This window comes from Martes martes (assembly GCF_963455335.1).
Source record: "Martes martes genome assembly, chromosome: 8".
Taxonomy (NCBI): domain Eukaryota; kingdom Metazoa; phylum Chordata; class Mammalia; order Carnivora; family Mustelidae; genus Martes; species Martes martes.
This window is the reverse complement of record NC_137895.1, coordinates 120,302,254-120,320,927: the sequence shown is the minus strand read 5'-3', so window position 1 is coordinate 120,320,927 and position 18,674 is coordinate 120,302,254. Positions and strand designations below refer to the sequence as shown.

The 18,674-nt window shown below is 40.2% G+C and overlaps 1 protein-coding gene across 2 annotated transcripts in view; it reads left to right on the top strand.

The window, feature by feature from the left end:
• The first annotated feature begins 1,279 nt into the window (after positions 1–1,279).
• The window catches only part of TRDMT1 (tRNA aspartic acid methyltransferase 1), a 56,027-nt gene continuing 38,632 nt past the window's right edge, over positions 1,280–18,674 (top strand). The window contains exons 1-2 of one of the 2 annotated variants that reach the window (XM_080810515.1): positions 1,334–1,427; positions 15,831–15,972. Coding sequence is in view for 1 of the 2 variants with exons in the window: in XM_080810514.1 (XP_080666640.1) it covers positions 1,364–1,427 (64 nt within the window). In the remaining variant the exon portion in view is untranslated. Of the gene's footprint in view, positions 1,428–15,830; positions 15,973–18,674 lie in introns of both variants that reach the window. The other variant, XM_080810514.1, reaches the window with a different exon arrangement.

Sequence of the window (18,674 nt, the reverse complement as noted above, 5' to 3'; positions counted from 1 at the left end):
AGGCTCAGTGCAAAGTCATTGGCAATGCCCGGGCTAAGATTCTGTTCTCTGTTATCTTTCTACCACCCTTCTTTTGGGGGGGGGGGGTTATTTATTTATTTATTTATTTGACAGAGAGAGAGAGAGAGAGAGAGGGAACATAAGCAAGGGGAAGGGTAGAGAAAGAAGCAGACTCCTCGCTGAGCAGGGAGCCCCATGTGGAGCTCCATCCCAGGACCCCTGGATCATGACCTTAGCTGAAGGCATGCACTTAACCAACTTAAGATGCTTAACCACCCAGGTGCCCTTTCTGGCACCCTCCTTATCTGAAGTAAGTGACCCATAAAAACAAAACATTTAAAGACCCATACACATTTACAGTGAAAAAATTTCAGAGGAGACGGATCGAAATGGATCAGTTCCATAATCAAAACAGGGCAGTCCTACTTTCGTTTATAGTATTTCATTAGAACATCTGCAAAGTTTCTAATAAACCAGTTATTGACTTACTGCAAGTGGTACTGCCCCATTTTTCCTAACACAAGTTAACGTGTGGTGGTGATGGGAACAATAGGAGGCCGCGAAATGAGATCATTTCCTCTCGTGCCCGTGGCCATTCTTTACTTTGTGATCCGGCCTCTAACAAACTTGGTCACTGGGGCATCTTGGAGCAGCAAGGCCCTGGCACTGGGAGGGGCATAAGTACTTCTACCTTATGGTAACAGTAGATCTTGGTGGGGGCTATTTTCCAAGCTGTGATGCAGGGAAGTCCACTAGCCATGACAGCAGGCGCCCCCCCCCTCCCCAGGGTCCTGGCGGGCGCAGGGGCCCCGCTGCAGGGGCCCCGCTGCAGGGGCGCTGGTTTCTGTGCTTGTAACTGCGGGACCAGCTCTCGAGAGAAGGCAGATTTATCTCGGCAGCCCCGGCACAGGCACAACACCTGGCACGTGGTACGTGCTCAAAACTAACGCTAGTAAGGTCTGCACACTTCGGCTCCAAGTGACGGAAAAGCAGGACCCCTGCAAAACGACTTTTTCTGGCGTCTAACCCGTGTTAATTCACTTTGGGGCAAAGGGACATTTCGCCCTTTTTCCTTCCGAGGTCCCTGAATGCACTCTAGAAGGTAGATGGAGCGTAAATCAGGCTGCTATTCACTCGGGAGGCCCCACTGTTTTGTGCCCGTTGTCTCCCCGCGGACCCCTGCCAGTCCCGGGGGCCCCGCGCGGCTAGAAGCTCTCCGAGCCGGTAGCGGCAGGAGAGGGGGAAGGGGGAACTGAAACGCCGCGGAACCAGAGGCGAGGGAGCAGGGCGGGCGGAAGAAGGACGAGAAGGGGACCGGCAGGCCTAGCTCCGAGGCGGCGGCGGCGGCGGCGGCGGCGTGGGCATGGAGCCCCTGCGCGTCCTGGAGCTGTATAGCGGCATTGGAGGCATGCACCAGGCGCTGAGAGGTGAGAGAGCTCACCCCATCTTTCTCTCGGTTCGCGCCGCGCGGCTGGTCCCAGCTTGGGTGCGGGGGAGGGGCAAAGCGACGAGGCGCCGGGGGCGGAGTCTGGAGCGCGGGGTGTGTGTGTGTGGCCGGGGCGGGGGGCGGGGGCTCCCTCGGTTGTTGTGGAAACCGCCCTGGCGCGTAGTTGGGCGACTCCGGGCGGAGACTCCCTTCCCCACTCCCCGCGGCTTTTCCCAAGGGCCCACGCGGAGTCTGTGTGGACTCGGTTTGTGAGTCCTGACCCGCGAGGCGAGGCTGGAGAGTCAAACTAAGAGGGTACCGGCGAAGGGGGATGGGCGAGCCCCTTAGCTGGGGCCAGGCCCCGGCTCTAAGTGTGGGGCCAGCTAGAGGCGTGGGCACCGGCTTCTTTACCCCCGAGGACGTCGCGGCGGGGAGGGGAGGTCGATGGGGGGCTTGGCCGGTGAGGGATGGATTTTTGAAGGGATAGCTACGGTGCAGGGTAGAAGTTAGGGGAGCGTCAATGAACTGTGGAGGGGAATCATGGAGGAAAAACCTATTCCTTTCTGATCACTGAAAAGAAACAGCAGCGTGTCTTGTCTGGATACATTGAGGCGCCGGAAGAGCTGCGTTGAAACTTGGTTGTGACCTTGGGCTGGTTCCTTAACATCTTTGAACCTGTTTCCTGGTCTTAAAAATGGAAAAGTGAATTTTCCAGAGAAGGATTATTATGAGGATCAAAGATAAGGCGGGTAAAATGTAAAATGTTTAATAGTGCCTCATGCATTGTAGCCACTCAAAACATTATAAATTATTACTATCGCTATTATTTGTATGTACCTTTTTCATTTTGAGGTTTTCAATTTCTGTGGTGATAAGCTGGAACCGAAAGGTTTATTTTCGGTGATGTTCACTCAAAAATATTTCTTGAACTCCAGTTACTGTCTAGGTGCTGGAGATACAGAGTGACAAATAGACTTCGAACATGCGTGTTTATTCTTAAATTACTATGACAACCACAACATTGAAACTTGCCTGCTTCCTTTTTTTAGTACCAAGGGCAACAAAAAAAATTTTAGTGTAAGATACAATATATAATGAATTGAACATGAGTTTTCTGGGCATATGTTTTGAGTTTTGATTGTAGACTAGGGTAGTGATTTTATTACCAATTTTTATTTATTACCAATTTTTATTACCAGTTATTTGCTGGCTCTCTACATTCAGTTCTCTTATCAAAACTTAACCAACAAGAAAACAAAAGGGGAGTGCCTGGCTGGCTCAGAAGAGCATGGGACTCTTGATTTGAGGGTCATGGGTTTCAATCCCATGTTGGGTGTAGAGATTACTTAAATAAACTTAAAAAAAAAAAAAAAAGAAAATTCTGGAACTTTTTATTCTTTGTTAATTTTGTAAGATTTTATAATGTCAGCATATTTTCCCGTATCTTGAAACCCCTTAATGAACATGATTTTAAAGTTTGCTTAGTACTTTATCATAAGCTATAATTCCACCACTCCTTAAGTGTTGAACATTTGATTATACCCCAATTTTTTTCAATATAAATGTGCTACAATTACAGCCTTGAGCATAAATCCTAATTTTCTCTTTAACTGTGTTTTCTAAAAGTTGAATTAATTCATTTAACAATCTGAGACTATGTGCTAGTTATTAAGTCAAAAGTTAGGATAATTTTTTTAAAACTTGCTAGATAACATAGCAAATTGCTTTTCAGAGGTTTATGAATGCCTCCCTCGACTACATATTCATCAGGATTTATATTAGCCATTTTTAACTTTTGCTGATTTGATTGGGGGAAATTATATAATTTTAACTGGCATTTTTTTGGTTAGTGAAACAGTTAAGTATCTTCTATCAGCCAATGCAAACTGAGTTTGTACACATACTTCTGTTGCCACTGCTACATTCTGAATCTAAACTTTTTTAGAATAGTTTCCCAATTACTCCCCTGTTTCTACTTTGCTTTCCTGCTCCACCCTATCTCCACATAGGAAGAGAATGATCTTTTGCACAGTAAACTGAATCATGTCATTCACTTCCCTGCTTGCATGGATTCCCTTTGAGGTTTTGAGTCACAGTCCCATCTTCTTACTCTGCCTGGGAGATCTGGCCTCTGCCGCCTTCCCTTCCCTTCCTTTTTGTTCTTGTACAGCTTCTAGCACAGTACCACACTTGTGATACGCTTTCTGCAGATGACTGCTGAGTTGATTATTGAGTTGGTAATCATTCTACCATTATGTTGATAAAAGCATAGTTTGCCAGCCCCAATATTTGTATAATATGGAACTCTTTGTTGCAAACCCATAATCTATTCTCTAGCTAACCTAAGCAGAAAAAAAACATACACACTAAAGGACATTTGGAAGCTCACAGAATCTACGGGACACCCGACGAACAGGTTAGGTGAACAGAAGCACTGCTCAAATCATACTCTGGGCCCTGCCCCTCTACAAAGCTTCGTGCTGACATCACAACTTCACCAGTGATGCTGGGGGCTGGATCTGAGAAGTGCCATCCCTGTTTTTATCTGAAGGGTGGGTGCTTCTATCATCTCTGTCACGAAAATGATGGATTTTTCATTTGCTGCCTCATGTTACTACTTCTGAATTAAAGTACTGTATGGATACAGTTGATTGGTGAACATTAGATCCCACTGCCAGCAGAGGAAGCTGGGAAAGTGAGTTCTGGCTTCTGTTTTGGAAAGAGGGGACTCAAAATATGGTAAATTTTCAAACATAGAAAACACAGGCAAGATTCATAATGGCCACAAGTATGACAAATAGCTTTCACATTTTTTCAGTACATGTTGCCCTGTATAGGAAGCACTTATTACTTCTTTGATATTATTTATGCCTGCGCAGTCTATAAAGTCTTGGGTAATGAGAATCTTCCAAGTGAAAATATCTCCTTTCAGAAAGCAGTAGGAGTAGTTTCATGGGTTATATATTGGTGGGGCCTGCAAGGCACCTGCAAATATGAATAGGTACCAAATAGGATTTTTTCTTATAAAGTATAATATTAGAGAACGAATAAAATGTGGTATAAGGTAGTGAATAAAGAAAGCTCTAGCTGATTACTATCATATATATGGTCAACTACTGAGACATCCTTAAAAGTAAAAAGGCCTGCCCTACCAAGTAATTTCTAAAGGTCTTTTAAGGTGTTAATTTTTACTTTTAGTCACATAACAGTCATATTTAGTAGGAATTACTAAGCCTTAGTATTTTCTGTTAAAATGTCAATCGATTTGTCACTCATTATTTTCTGAATTTCTTTAATCTTTATTTCTCAATGACTTATATGCCAACTTGAGGCCCTACTGAACCACTTTGTAATTAGGTGTGCTTATAACTGAATCGGGCAAGTATATTATGATTAAATGTAGATCTGAATGTTACCTGGGGATGTTTTGGGAATATCAGTTGTAAGGAGCTAGAATTTGAACAAATTTGAATTTGATTTTATATATATATATAAATAAAATTTTTCCCCACTTGGGATTGTAAAAACACCCTCTTCATGCCTCTTTTCCCATAGTTGTTCTTAAATAACTTGTTGCCAGAATTGAAGTGAAGTGAGGTAAAAATTTGTCCCATTTGAAAATATGTATCCTTTGTTCTCTGTTAGCTATAGGAATTATTAGATTGTTTTTTCCAAACTTGAAATACAAAGGTGAAATAGGTGGGATGAGTTTTGTATATTCAACAAAGGAGAACCCCCACTTTCCATTGGATGATAGAATTATCTATCTTTTCTGTGATGAAAATTCTTACTTCACTGCAGAATATTACTATTTTCCATAGATCAGATTACTTACCCTGTCCTAATGTGTTGATGACCAGTTTAATTTGTATTATGAGCTATCTGTTGGGGCTCTTGGGGGCTCACTAAATAGTACCCCTCTTCATAATTCTGAACAAAGAGAGGAAGAAAACAGAGGAGTAAGTCAAATAGGAAATACAAATTTGTATGATTTTTATTACTAATAAAGGCTGAGTTGGAGGATGTAGGTAGTGAGAGGACCAGATGGGTCAGCTAGTGTTCAACCAGACAATGAGGCAGCATACCTTTTAGGTGGGTAGCTTTTCCCCAGGAGGAGGACTGGTGGCGCTGAGCAAGCATGCCTAGTTTATTTTTCACAAATTAGCCAATTAGAGAAGTCGATCTGCCTCCCGAGGAAGAAGAGATAGGGTGGGTGAGGGGTTTAAAATGAATAGAAACCACTCACTTGGAAGAAACATCAGTAGGGGAACACATACACTCACATGCCACATGCTTTTAGGAATCATTCAGATGTCCCCATTTTTCAATTTTGCAAATGCTGTCTCATTCTTTTAATATTTAATATTTAGACCGCCTCTGACAATCATTTGGTACTGTCGAATCATTTGAAATACAGTGGTTTGTTTTCATAGTAGTTTGGTCTTAAATCAGTATGTTCGTAGCACTATGAGATAGTAACAGCAGACAGTGTTTATGCAGGACTGTCAAGAGCACAGATTTATTGTCAGAAAGCCTGGTACATCCTAGCTTTGTGAACTTGGGCAAAAACTAAACTTTCTGTGCCTCAGTTTCCTTTTCTGTAATAGTATGTATCTCGAAGGGGAAGTGTGAAAATTGTAAATAAATGAAAATCAAGCATGCCGATAGTGCTTGGATGTGGTAAGTACTCAGATGTGGTAAGTGCTCAGCAAATGTGAGCAGCTATTAACAAAAATCTTAAAGTTATAGAAAGTTATTACATGTTAAAAATGGCTTTAGAAGAGACTGATGATTAAATATCGAAGTTGTCAAAGAGCTTTCAGACTAGATTTGAATTATTCAGGAATGGATCAGTGAAGGAAAGAATTATTTATAGCCACAGAAGATGATATGGAGTGAATATGTATGAAGAGGCAAAAGAGAAGGGCAATGAAGAGAGCAGAAAATTCTATTTTGCCCTCTTGATTCTCTAGAAAGTTTACTGATCCACTAGGGAATAGATTTCCTAACCTGAATCTGCTTTGTGTTCATTTCCCTGCCCTCCTATTCAATGATTTTGGAATTAGTCCATCTATTTCTCTGAGTGATAAAATTAATACCATTATTTAGGAGTAAGGCAGAACTGGCATAAAGTAGCTGCGTGAATTCTAGAAAGCTATTTGACTTTCTGAGCCCAGATACCCTACCTGTGAGACGGATACCGTAATACCTTCTCATAGGGTGTATGGATGTTAACTGAAACAGTTGATGTACGAAATACAGTGTAGGTACTTGGTAAAATCTTAGCTCCTTTTCTTTTTCCCCACGTTGTTTTGTAACTAGCTTTCCTTACTTAATTGTATGGGATGTCCTTATTGATTGAAATCAGGATACTACTACTAACAGGCTTGACAGGAGAATTTAATGAAACTGTATACATAGAGCTAGTACAATTCCTGCGTATAGTATATAAGTAATACTGCTGATATTACTTAGGAAGTTGAACATTTTCATATAATTACTTGTATTTATTTTGTGACTTGTTCATGTTGTCATTGGTATATTCTTTTTTATAATTGGTGATTTGCTGTTCAGTTTTGTTACAATATTTTTTCCCTGCAGGATTTTGGAAGATGATAGTTTTTCAGATAGTTAAGAAGGGAAAGATTGTACCAGACAGAAAGAAACTTCCTTTACACACACAGACATGAAGTAGCATGGTCTATACAAGCATGGAGAGCTACAAGTTTTAAAATACCACTGCAATTTAAGTGCTCCAAAAAAGTAGATGTTTATGAGGTACCAAATCATGACATGCCATACAACCTGATAAGGTGCTTGGATTTTTATCTCTTAGGTCTGGTTAGCAAATGAAAGTTAAAGAACCTGTTGATTAGGTTCTAGAAATTGTACCGTGTGACCAGAAGGTGGTAGTGGTGGGGAGTAGGGTATAGAGACATGGTGGACAGTTAGGAGATTATTGTTCAGAGACAATGAATTTAGGCAAAGCCAATGAATGGAGAAGATGACTCAGGTTATATATACAGAATCTAAAAATCAGCAAAACCTGGTAGTCATTTGGGTGTTAGTTACCTAGGTTTCTAACATGGGTGATTTATCAAATGGAATAGTCCTAAATCAAGGTGGGGGGAAATAATAGGTTCCATTTTAGAGTCACAGAGTTTGTCCATATGACCCACAGAAATGCCATGTAGACAGCTGCTTGTGCATTTTGGTCCGGGGATCAATGGGATTAGAGATAAACGTTTGTTTCTATATACGTGTTGAGTGTAGAGAAGAGGACCAACAGTATGGAATACTGAGGAACAGTGACATTGTGGGGCTGGGTAGAAAAATAGTATTCACAGAGGGAAACTGAGCAGGGAAAATTAGAGAGCAAGGAGAACCAAAAGAACACCATGCCATGAAGGTAAAGGGAGGAGAGGATTTCAAGGAGTGATTTGATATTACAAACCCAGGGGAACTAAGGACCAAAATGAATTCTTGGGTTAGTTGCCATTTCCTGGCTGGTATCCTAATGTAATTGTCTTCTCAGGGATATTAATAAGTTTGCCTTGCTGGTCAAGTAAGTTTCGGAAACTCTTCATACGATATTGTCCCATGAGAGTCTCAGGACACATTAATATACCAAAAGTGGTGGGAAGCCCTGCAAAACGGGTGCTGTGTGGTTTAAATCTACACTTCCCATATGTATTTGAGCCATGAATATGCCTTTTTTTTTTTTTTTTTTGGCGTGGGGAAGAGGATCACACTTACTAGCATCATGTCAAATAATGTTCCTTAAGCATGTGTTGGGAAATGCCTGCTGGGGAACAGGAGGGCACTAAGGGAGCTGTGGGAGAAGGGCCGGGACCAGTGAGTGTGCGAGTGAGAGGAAGTGCCAGGGCTCCGCACAAGCACCAGTGTGCATCACCTTTGATGATGCTGACGGTGCTGACCAGCTCTGACGTAAGCTTCTCTGTAGTTTTTCGATAAGGCTAGATTTGTTCATGTTCTCATTATCTCTTTTTTTTTCCCCCTAGTACAAAACTGAACTCCTGGTTCTCCTTACCCCTTCAAAACTTCATGCTCTCGCAGCCTTCCTCCTCCCAGCAACGGGTGTCTGCATTCTTCCGGGGGCCCACCCCCGAGTCTTGGAGTCATCTCTGTTTCTTCTCCTTGACTTACTCCAGCAAATTCCATGGGATCTCCCTTCAAACTTGATTTATAATTCGATCATTCCTCTCTGTCCTCACCTTTGCCACCTCATCCATAATCTCGCTCCTGTTTTGTCAGACTTAATTTATGTGCCAGCACAGATTCACTTGACTCCACCTGCCTCCCAGGCCCTGAGCTGCTTGTTCGGCGTAGTCCCCCGACTCTGCTGTTGATGCCTCACCCCGTAACACTGCCAGTCCATGCTTCATAACATGCTCAAGCCACCCCCAGTGTCCGGACTGAAATGTTACTCCAGAGGCTGTCTGGAGGCGTTGACTAACAGAACACTAAGTGGAGAGGAGAGGAAGAGTCACGCCGGTACAATAATCGAAAATACACATATATTGGTCTCTGCCCCCAGTTCCTGGCGTAGAGCTCCTAAAACCCTTATAACTTCCTCAGTGATAAGAGCACTAGGAGCCCCTTTTGTTCTCAGATGTAGTCTTTGACCCTGGTTCCTGACACAGAGCTCCTAAATCCCTTGGAATTTTCTAGGTGGCAGGAGTGTCTTTTGTTCTAATGAGGCAACTCTTGCTCTGCTCCCAGATTGCTTCAGGATGGGGGCTGGTCACTCAACAGACTGAGGGTAATGAGAAGCTTGGAACTTTCAGCCCCACCCCCTAACCTCTGGGAGGGAGAGGGGCTGGAGATTAAGTTGTTGATTGATCATGCTTATGTGAAGAAAACTCCATAAAAATCCTGTAAGTTCAGAAAACAACTGGGTTGGTAAACACATCCACATGCCATAGGGATGGTGCACCCCAGCTCCATGGGGACAGGAGCTCCTGTGCTCTGGTTTCTTCCAGACATTACCCTATCTCTTCATCTGGCCGTTCGTCTGTGTCCTTTACTATATAATAAACTGTCAAACATAAGCGTTGTGTGAGTTCTGTGAGGTGTTCTAGCAAATGATGGAACCGAAGGAGGGGTTGTGGGAACCCTGGATTGGTAGCCAAGCTGGACAGAAGTTGTAGGTAACCTGGAGCATGTTGGTTAGTACTTGTGATTGGTGTCAGACTTGAGGCAGTCTTACGGGTCTGAGCTCTTAACTTAAGGCCAACTCCGGTTGGCATCAGAATTAAAGTGAACCATGGACATCGAACTGGTGTCAGAAGTGTTGTATGTAATAGTGTATGAGTAAAGGAGAACCACAGGAATGTTTTCCTACACATGCCTCTTGGGGTGACTTCTGATCAGGAGGAGACACGATGAGGAAGGAGTCAGCAGATACATCCTCTCTCTTCCTCCTCTTACCAGTGTTCCCTGTTCAAGTACACATGGGGATGTGGGAAGTGTTGCTTTAGATCAAACAGTGTCAGGGCTTCCGTCACCTTCCGTACATCCCTCCTCCTGCCTCTGTGAGGAGTGAGACATGTAACTGCATGACCGCAGTTAGCTGGTTTTCTTGTGAAACTGTGACCAGTTGAGTACTGTATTGCCTTTTGTTTGCTTTCCCTCCTCCCTGCTCACTACCCCTTACTATTACTACTTTGGGGTTTTGCCTCCCGGAAAGAGCGTCTGCGGCTAAGCTTTGCCTTGGGTTCCTTCTTAGGGGACCTGGGCAAAGGATTATTGCAGTAGCCTTTTTACTGGTCTCCTTGCTTTTGATCTGTCTCCTCTAGTTTATTTTGACTCCTCTAATGTCAGCGTGACCCTTTAGAAATGCAGTAGATTAAGTCATTCCTCTGATTAAAACTTCTGAGAGGTTTCTTGTATCACTCAGTGAAAGCTTAAGTCCTCTGGCCACAGTCCTGGTTGGGCTAGAGCTAACCCCTTACCCTCTCTGAGCGCGTTTCTTGTCCTGTCCCCTGGCTTTCTCCATTCCAGGCTTGCTGGCTGTCTTAGTAAGTTAGTAAGTTTGTGCTGCTGTAACAGTACCATAGACTGGGTGGCTTGTGAACCACAGACCTTCATTTCTCACGGTTCCAGGGGCTGGGAAGTTCGAGATCAGGATGGCAGTGTGGTTGAATTCTGGTGAGGGCCCTGCTCCACGTTTCAGAGTCCCGACTTCGCCTTTGTCTTCACATGGCTGAGCGCAGAGAGAGGAGGTCAGCTCTCCCGTGACTCTTAGAAGGGCACTCATCCTGTTCATCCAGACCACCTTCATGGCTTCATCTGAAGCATTAGGAGCCAGAGTTTCAACATAAGAATTTGGAGGGGCACATTCAGTCTATACCAGTCTTCTTGCTGATCCTCCTACACAATTAGCATGCTCCCAATCTCTGAGCCTTCGCAGTGTCTTTTCCTTCTGTTCTAGAAAGTTCTTCCACATATCTGCCTGCTCCTTCATTTCCTTCAGGTTTTTGCTATTGAGATATTCTCTAACCATCCTGTATAAAAATAGAACTAATCCCTTCTACACTATTTGGCTTACTCTGTTGTTTCTTTTCCCATAATACTTTTCATTATTAGATGTATTATGTACTTAATTTATTTATCGTTTGTTTTCCCCCACCCCACAAGGATATAAGTTCCATTATAAGATAGACTTTGTCTAGAACATTGCTTATACATACTTGTTGGATGAATGTACAAATGAATAAATGAACTAGGGTCCTGTTTGCTATGAAATATGTATAGCTTGAAGTAGATACCATTGTACTGTGATAAGTTTAAACTTAGTTATTAAATCTGAATCACAGAGGTCATTTTTCTTTGGGGTGGGGGGTGAGCCAAGTCAGCATTTCCCACAGTGTGGTGCATGGGTAGTGTTTTGAAGGATATTAATAGGTATCATGTAGGAGATAAACGTGTTCATATGTGTGTGTATGTGTCCATGTCTCTCTGTGTGCGTGTGTGTGTGTGTGTTGGAGAGTGGCCAAATAAGTAGAATCACAGAGGGTTTTGTATGCATGATTATATGTGACATTTTAACAGATAACAGATTTTTTTTGTGCTGCATGATAGATAAAACGTGAAATTTTCTCAAAATAATCAAGTTTTTTGAGATAAGTTGGTTTGAACTCAGTGTAGACTTTTAATCGTATGTTAAAATGAGCTATGGTGAAAATAATGAAGTTGAAGTGTTTTATTTTTTACCTTTTATTCCTCTCAAGAACTATTGCCTCTCTGTATGGAAAATTGAAAAGCAGAGGTTGATATATGATAGCAAATCTGTAAGTAATTACAGAAGGATTATTACATAAAATAGGGAGACTAAGGTTGCATGCAGAATTCAGTATTTGTTGGTATCTAGAGCTTTTTTAGGATTTCTTTTGGCCTTTTGCTTTGCTGATGAAGGTTTATCAGGAATATTCCCTAAAAAGTGCTTTGTAGAAATAGTGCCAATCAGTTCTTACCCTGCCTAAAAGCAAAAAATTGCATCTCAGTTTTGGAAAATCTCAAATCTCAAATAGTTGAGATTTCAACTATGAGCACCATTACTTTACCTGGACCAATAGTTGCTTTTACTGTTATCCACCAATTCTTTCCATTTTAGGACTTTAAATCAACACAAACTGAACAAAAACCCTTGGACTAAAGTAAAACAACTCCATCAGAGAGTTAGTCATCGTAGCTTTTTAGCATCCGTTAGTGAGTGTTTGTTCAAAGACAATAGTGAATTTAATAATCCCTTAGTACTTAATGAGTGAAACTCAAGTAAAAAACAAGGGCCTGAGTCTTTTAGCACAAACGCTACCCTCGTAGGCTTTGGCACATGCCTTAATTTAGGAGAATTTGGGTCCAGGAAGAACCCATATTATGAAGGATTTATAGATACACGAACTAATTAGGCTTTGAAGTTTCATAGATCAAATTAGAGATACTAAGTAAGTAATTTTGCCTTGCTTACATTTTTCCTGAAAACCCTGAGATTTAGATGATTATTAAAGTACCAGAGTAATTTCCCTGCCTCTTCAGAGGCATTTTATTTCTGTGGCTTCCATTTACTTTGTGGTTATTGTTGCTAAGTCATTTGTTTAAATTATATTCTTTGACTATTTAGATTTAATGGCAGTCATTATTGATTTGACGTAATACCGACCGTTTATCTGTACCTTGCTCTCCATCCAGTGAAATTTCTCTTGTTAATTTTGAAATGTCAGAATGTTGGTGACCATGGCTTGGGGGAAAAGATATGAATCTATCATTTTTCTAGATTGTTTTGTGGGTTGGCATTTTTAGTATTTGGCAAGGGAAACATACTTAAAATCCAGAGTTTTGCTTCTGAGAAGAGATCGTCTTTTACATTTCTCCTGTGATTGTAAAAGTCAAAGCACTTGTGATTCCATTAAAAGAAAACCAAAAAACAAAGCCCAAACATATATACGTATACCTTTATAGACATATTTGTCATACATTTTTCAGTAAATATATTTATTTTCCCCAAACAAGTTATACTTCAAAAAGAGAATATAGCCTTATATTTTAGTCTAAATGAAGGATCTTCATATTTCTCAATTTACTATATTTTGAACAGCAAACTAATAAAATGTTGCTTCAATAAGTTACATTGGCCTGAAAAAAGGCAATACGAGTGTTGGGTGCTTATTAAAGTCACTTGATGGAATTGATGAAAGAATCATACAGATGAATTTAAAGATTTAGAAATAATTTTCAGAGGGATGACCTTGCAGTTATAGGGATTAGATAGCATTGTAAACAAACCTTCTGGAAATTACTTTACAGAGTGATAGGGAAGAGAGCTACTTTGTGGAGATCACAAATCAAGACTTATATCTCACTGTATTAAGAAAGGGGACTATTCGGACTTGGGAACTGTAACTCTGCTAGAATCCCAGAAGTCCCAAGGGTGGAAAACATTGGGAAATACTGAAAACATACTCATTTATTCATTCAGCATGTAATTTTTGAGTGGTTTCTGTGTCAGTTACTTTGCTGCACAATGGGGATACAGCAGTAACAAGACAGCTGTATTATTTTCCTTGAGATTATGGTTTACTGGGAAATACTGATGCGACACAAATGAAGAAAATTTCAAAATAAAAATTACACATGCTGTTCATGCATAGTAAGAGAATTGTATTGTTGAGAATTTGTATTATATCTTTTCAATCTTTATTTGACAGGTCTTCATTGACATTAAAATAATTTATAGCTTTCTTTTTTCAGTGAGAAAATTTTGAGGTTTTCCTTGTTACTAAATATATTTGTAAACTGGGTTTTTAATTGTTGTGTGATATTCCATTTTATGAAAGTTCCATTTGTTCAAAGCAATCAACTATTTAGGATACGTAGGTTGCTTATAATTTCTCACTATTATAAATAAAATAGCATTTATCCTTCATTTAAATCTTTTCTTCACATCTCTGTTATTGCCTTGCATATTGGTTTCCTGTTGCTGCTGTAACACATTACCACAAACTTAACGGCTTAAAGCAATACAATTTATTATCTTATAATGCTGGAGATCAGAAGTCCTAAAATCAAGGTTTTGCCTGAGTTGTTTCCTTCTGGAAGCTTGAGGGGACAGGTGTTTTGAGCTTCTAGAGGTCACCTGTGTTTCTTGGCTTGTGACTTCTTCCTCCATCTTCAAAACCGGAAGTGTAGCAGCATCTTCCAGTCTTTCTGACCTCTGCTTCTTTCATCCCTTCTCCTTCTCTGACTCTAACCTTCCTCCGTCCTTCTTGTGATCACACTGGGCCTTACCTGCATAATCTAAAATAATCTCTTTTTAAGATCTTTAGTCGTATCTGTTGCCAGCTAAGGTAACATTATTGCAGGTTTTGTGGGTTAGGATGGAAACAATTCTTTTCAGGGCAGGGGCGTTCACTGTTCCCCCTACCACACCTTAGGGTATGTGCCCAAATACAAAATTGCTAAGTCCAAGCGGTTTTGAAGCCTTTAGATACATATGGCCAAACTGCTCTCTCAAACATTGAACCCTCCATTGCCACACCAGTGAGGGTTCCTGTCACACTTTCTTATTTTAAAAAGTCTTTGGACTTTTGATAATAATCACAGCAAAAATTTATTGAGTAATTACTATCTGGCCAGCACAAGTGTAAGCTTTATAGGTATTAGCTAATTTAATCCTCGGAGCATTGTACGACATAGGTACTTTATTGTCTCTTTTACCGATAAAGACACTGAGGCTTGATGAAGTCAAGTAACTTGCCCAAGTCACACAGCTGGAAATGGTGGAGCTAAGCTTCAAACACAGGCAGAGGAAGAGCTGGATAGTGAGATACCCATATCCTGAATCTTTCTGAGGACCAGTGAACACACACACGCACACACACACACACACACACTGAATAAAAAATCTCTGTAGGGTCTGCCTGTGATACTCTTGGTTAAAAAAAGAGTGATAGTTAATATGTGTTGAATACCATATGGTTGAATGGAAAAAGGTTTGCAGAGAAATGTATAGTCGGGAGGAGACTCAAAGGAAAATGAGGAATGAAGTAATTGAAGTGCTTTTTCCTCTAAGGTCTTAGGACAGATTTTACTTTCTGGTTCAGAGCAAAATTGTAAACTTATTCTTTCATTTTTTATTTTTTAAATAAAATTTAAATTTACTTGAGAGAGAGAATGAGTGAGCGAGAGCGAGCACGAGAGAGCGTGCACAAGCAGGGGGGTGGGGCGGAGGGGGAGGGAGAAGCAGACTCCCAGCTGAACGGGGAGCCTGATGTGGGGCCTGACCCTGGGATTATGACCTGAGCCACAGGCAGGCAGATACTTAACTGACTGAGCCACCCAGGTGCCCCTAAACTTAATTCTTTTAGATGTGCCTATAGCAGAAATTCAGGATAGGCTTAAAACTCTGAAGTCAATAATGATGAAAATAATAAGCTTTAAGGAAAGTCTACAATATAAAGCATAAAGGGACTCAGAATGGCAGGACAAATTTAGAGAGGAGTTTTTAGTTTAATTTTTGGGAACTTTATGATTGATAACGTAATTATATTTTTACAAGTTTTTTTTCATTCATAGTTGATTAGATAGAGAGTAGTGGTGTGTATATCATTTCTTCATTGTCTTCCATGAGTATATCAGAAATCATCATCTTTAAAAAAAGAAGTGATCATCTTTGAAGTTATAAGAAAATATCAGCAAATATGTTTTGACATATTTGTGGTGGTGAACCATTCATAGATGTTCAGTCATTCAAAGTAAATTTATGTAAAACAAAATCTTTGTTCTTTAAACCTGTAATAGGCTGGATCACATGTGTTTATATTGCTTATTTCTTAAACCATTTATTTATTTTTTTTTAAAGATTTTTTGTTTATTTATTTGACAGAGAGAGACAGAGCAAGAGCGGGAGCACAAGCAGGGAGAGTGGGAGAGGGAGAAGCAGGCTTCCCGCTGAGCAGGGAGCCCGATGCGGGGCTGGGATCATGACCTGAGCTGAAGGCAGACGCTTAACCGACTGAGCCACCCAGGTGCCCCTTCTTAAACCATTTAAATAAGTGTTTTTAATCACTGGTATTGTCTTTAAGAGATTAAGAGGAAGGTCTAAATGTCATGGGATAAATGGAGAATATTTATATCCTTTGAATTCTAAGTATGTAAGTAGGTAGCTTTCAACTCATTACATTTTTGGCCATATGCCATACTTGTTGATCTCTAAAGAACTATGACAATGTAGTTTAATTCTTGTTTTTTATTCTTTTGGCTGTTACTGAGTTAGTGGGATAAAATAACGCATTGAGTTATGACTGTATACTGGTGTGTGTGTGGCCTTACGTCTAACGGGCATGTTTTGAGAATGTATCCAAACCTTTCTTATCTGACCTTGATACTTTCCCTTTGTGGGATTTCTCAGGGTCACAGCTAAGAGAAATATTGAATTATTTTGTTCCAAGATAAAAATAGTTTTGTTTGTTTGCTTTTGACTGATTTTAAAAGCATTCCATTCTTATTGTTAAGAAAAAGACCAAATAATCCAAAAAGTTTAAGGGAAGAAATAAAAATTACCTCCAAATTCCCTCTACCACCAAGAGATAGCCCCTGTCAACATTTACTGCTTTTTTCTTTTTTTTTCTTAATATGGGTACATATATATACACTATACAAAACTTGGATTATTACTGAACAGGATAGTTAGTGATTTTTTTTTGGTACTTAAAAAATCTGTATCATTCCACATTAGTATATATGGGTATCATTTCTAATATGGCAGTCTTATACTTATATTGTTCAAATATCTCCTTAGCATAAATTGTCACAAGTAGAATGGCTAGGACTAATGATAGAAGAGTTGAATCCATGTACACTACAGCCAGCATGATGAAGGGCACATTTTTTCAAACATGTGCTCATACTAGACGGTGTTCATCTTATAAAACCTTTCCTAGTCTGGTAAGTAAAACTGACTAATGTGGATTTCTGTCATTATTGGTGAGGTGCAGCAGCATTTTATGTTGACTAATCATATAAAATTCTTTATTTTGAATTGGCTGTAATTGAAATTTCTATTTTGACTGTTTTTACTTTTAAAACTTGAATTTTTGAAGAATTGATTTTTTTTGAAGAATTGAATTTTTGAAGAATCAATTTGAAGAATTGATTTTGTTGAACTGAAAATACGTGCTTCTTTGAAGACACTGGGGATACAGCTTACAGATGGCTCTCTACGTATTTGTTGTATTTAGAATAAATGTATAGGATAAAGTAATTAGGTAGACCTATAATGAAGTCCTTGCCTCCCAAATTGGGACTCCTGCAAATATTGGCTCAATTTATGGTACTTGGGGAGTGTTTGATCAAGAGAAGTGTTTCTGTTTTATAGATACATAATTAATTTCTTATTCACAAGGCTTTTGGGGTTTGTGTTGTTCTGCTTGCCAAGTTGGAATTTGAAATACATTTCCTCATAGTGATGAGTGATATTTAAGTGTGTGTTCTCTTAAATGTCTGTTAGAACTGTTATTTCCAAGTTACAGAAGACAATCCAAACTGGTTTACATGAGTTGTAAATACTCATGTAATGACTAAGATCAAATATAGGCTTGGTTTGGGGTACAGCTTAAAGGGGCTCAATTGTGGTACCAGGAATCACTTTTCTTTCTCTGTGTGTCTGTCTCAGTTTTGTTCTTTCTGGATTGACTGCATTTTTTTTAAAAGAAGTTTTTATTTATCTCTTTGAGAGAAATAGAGCAAGTGCAAGCAGGGAAGGGGGCAGAAGGACAGGGAGAAGCTGACTCCCCACTGAGCAGAGAGCCCAATGTGGGGCTTGATCCCGAAACTCCGCGATCATGACCTGAGCTGAAGGTAGAGGCCTAACCAACGGAGCCACCCAGGTACCACATGGGTGCATTTTTATATGGACTCTCCCCTTACTACATCAAGAAGGCTGTGTAGTAGCTGCTAACTTGTATCCTCCCATGGTTAAACTCAGTAAGAAAATCAAGCATCTCTTCCTAGTTGCCCAGGAAAAAGTAAGATGTTCCCTCTTACTGAACCTCATTGGCTTATTTTGAATTGTTTCCCCTCTTTGAAATCACTCTGGAAGTCTTGGCTCAGGCTTGACACATGCTTTCAGAGTGGTTACTCTGAAACCCTCCAGGGTAGGGGTTGAGGCCATCTGAACCACTTGACAGGAGGAAAGTGAGTGCAGTAAGATTCCTGAGAGAAACTCTGGGACTATTGCTAGAGAAGCGTACTGGATATTGGTAAAGCACGACACAGATGTCCACTGATCTTGTATTCTCAGTACCCAGCAGAATGCCCAGCACATAACAGGCACTCTAATAAGTATTTATAATTGCCTGACATTAGCACTATTAGTGCTATTATTTAACATATTTATAAGATAAATAGAATTCTATAGGTCATTCTGGAAACTTCATTGTGTTGCCAAGGTAAGCATTTGACCTAAATGTCAAACATTTAGGTCTACCTAAAATTTGTCTTTTAGGCTTTGATGAACATAGGAGTACAAGATTATTAGACTTTTTAAGCTAATTCTGTTCTGAGGAACAGAACATTAAACAATAATTAAATAATAATCAAAATAATTAAAAATAATTAAACAATAATCAGGAGTTGGTTTTAGAGATGAAATTCACTCATTTTCATACTATTCAGTTGGAAGATATTTATTGGAGGCCAAGTGGGTGCCAGTTACAGCAATGTCTAGGTG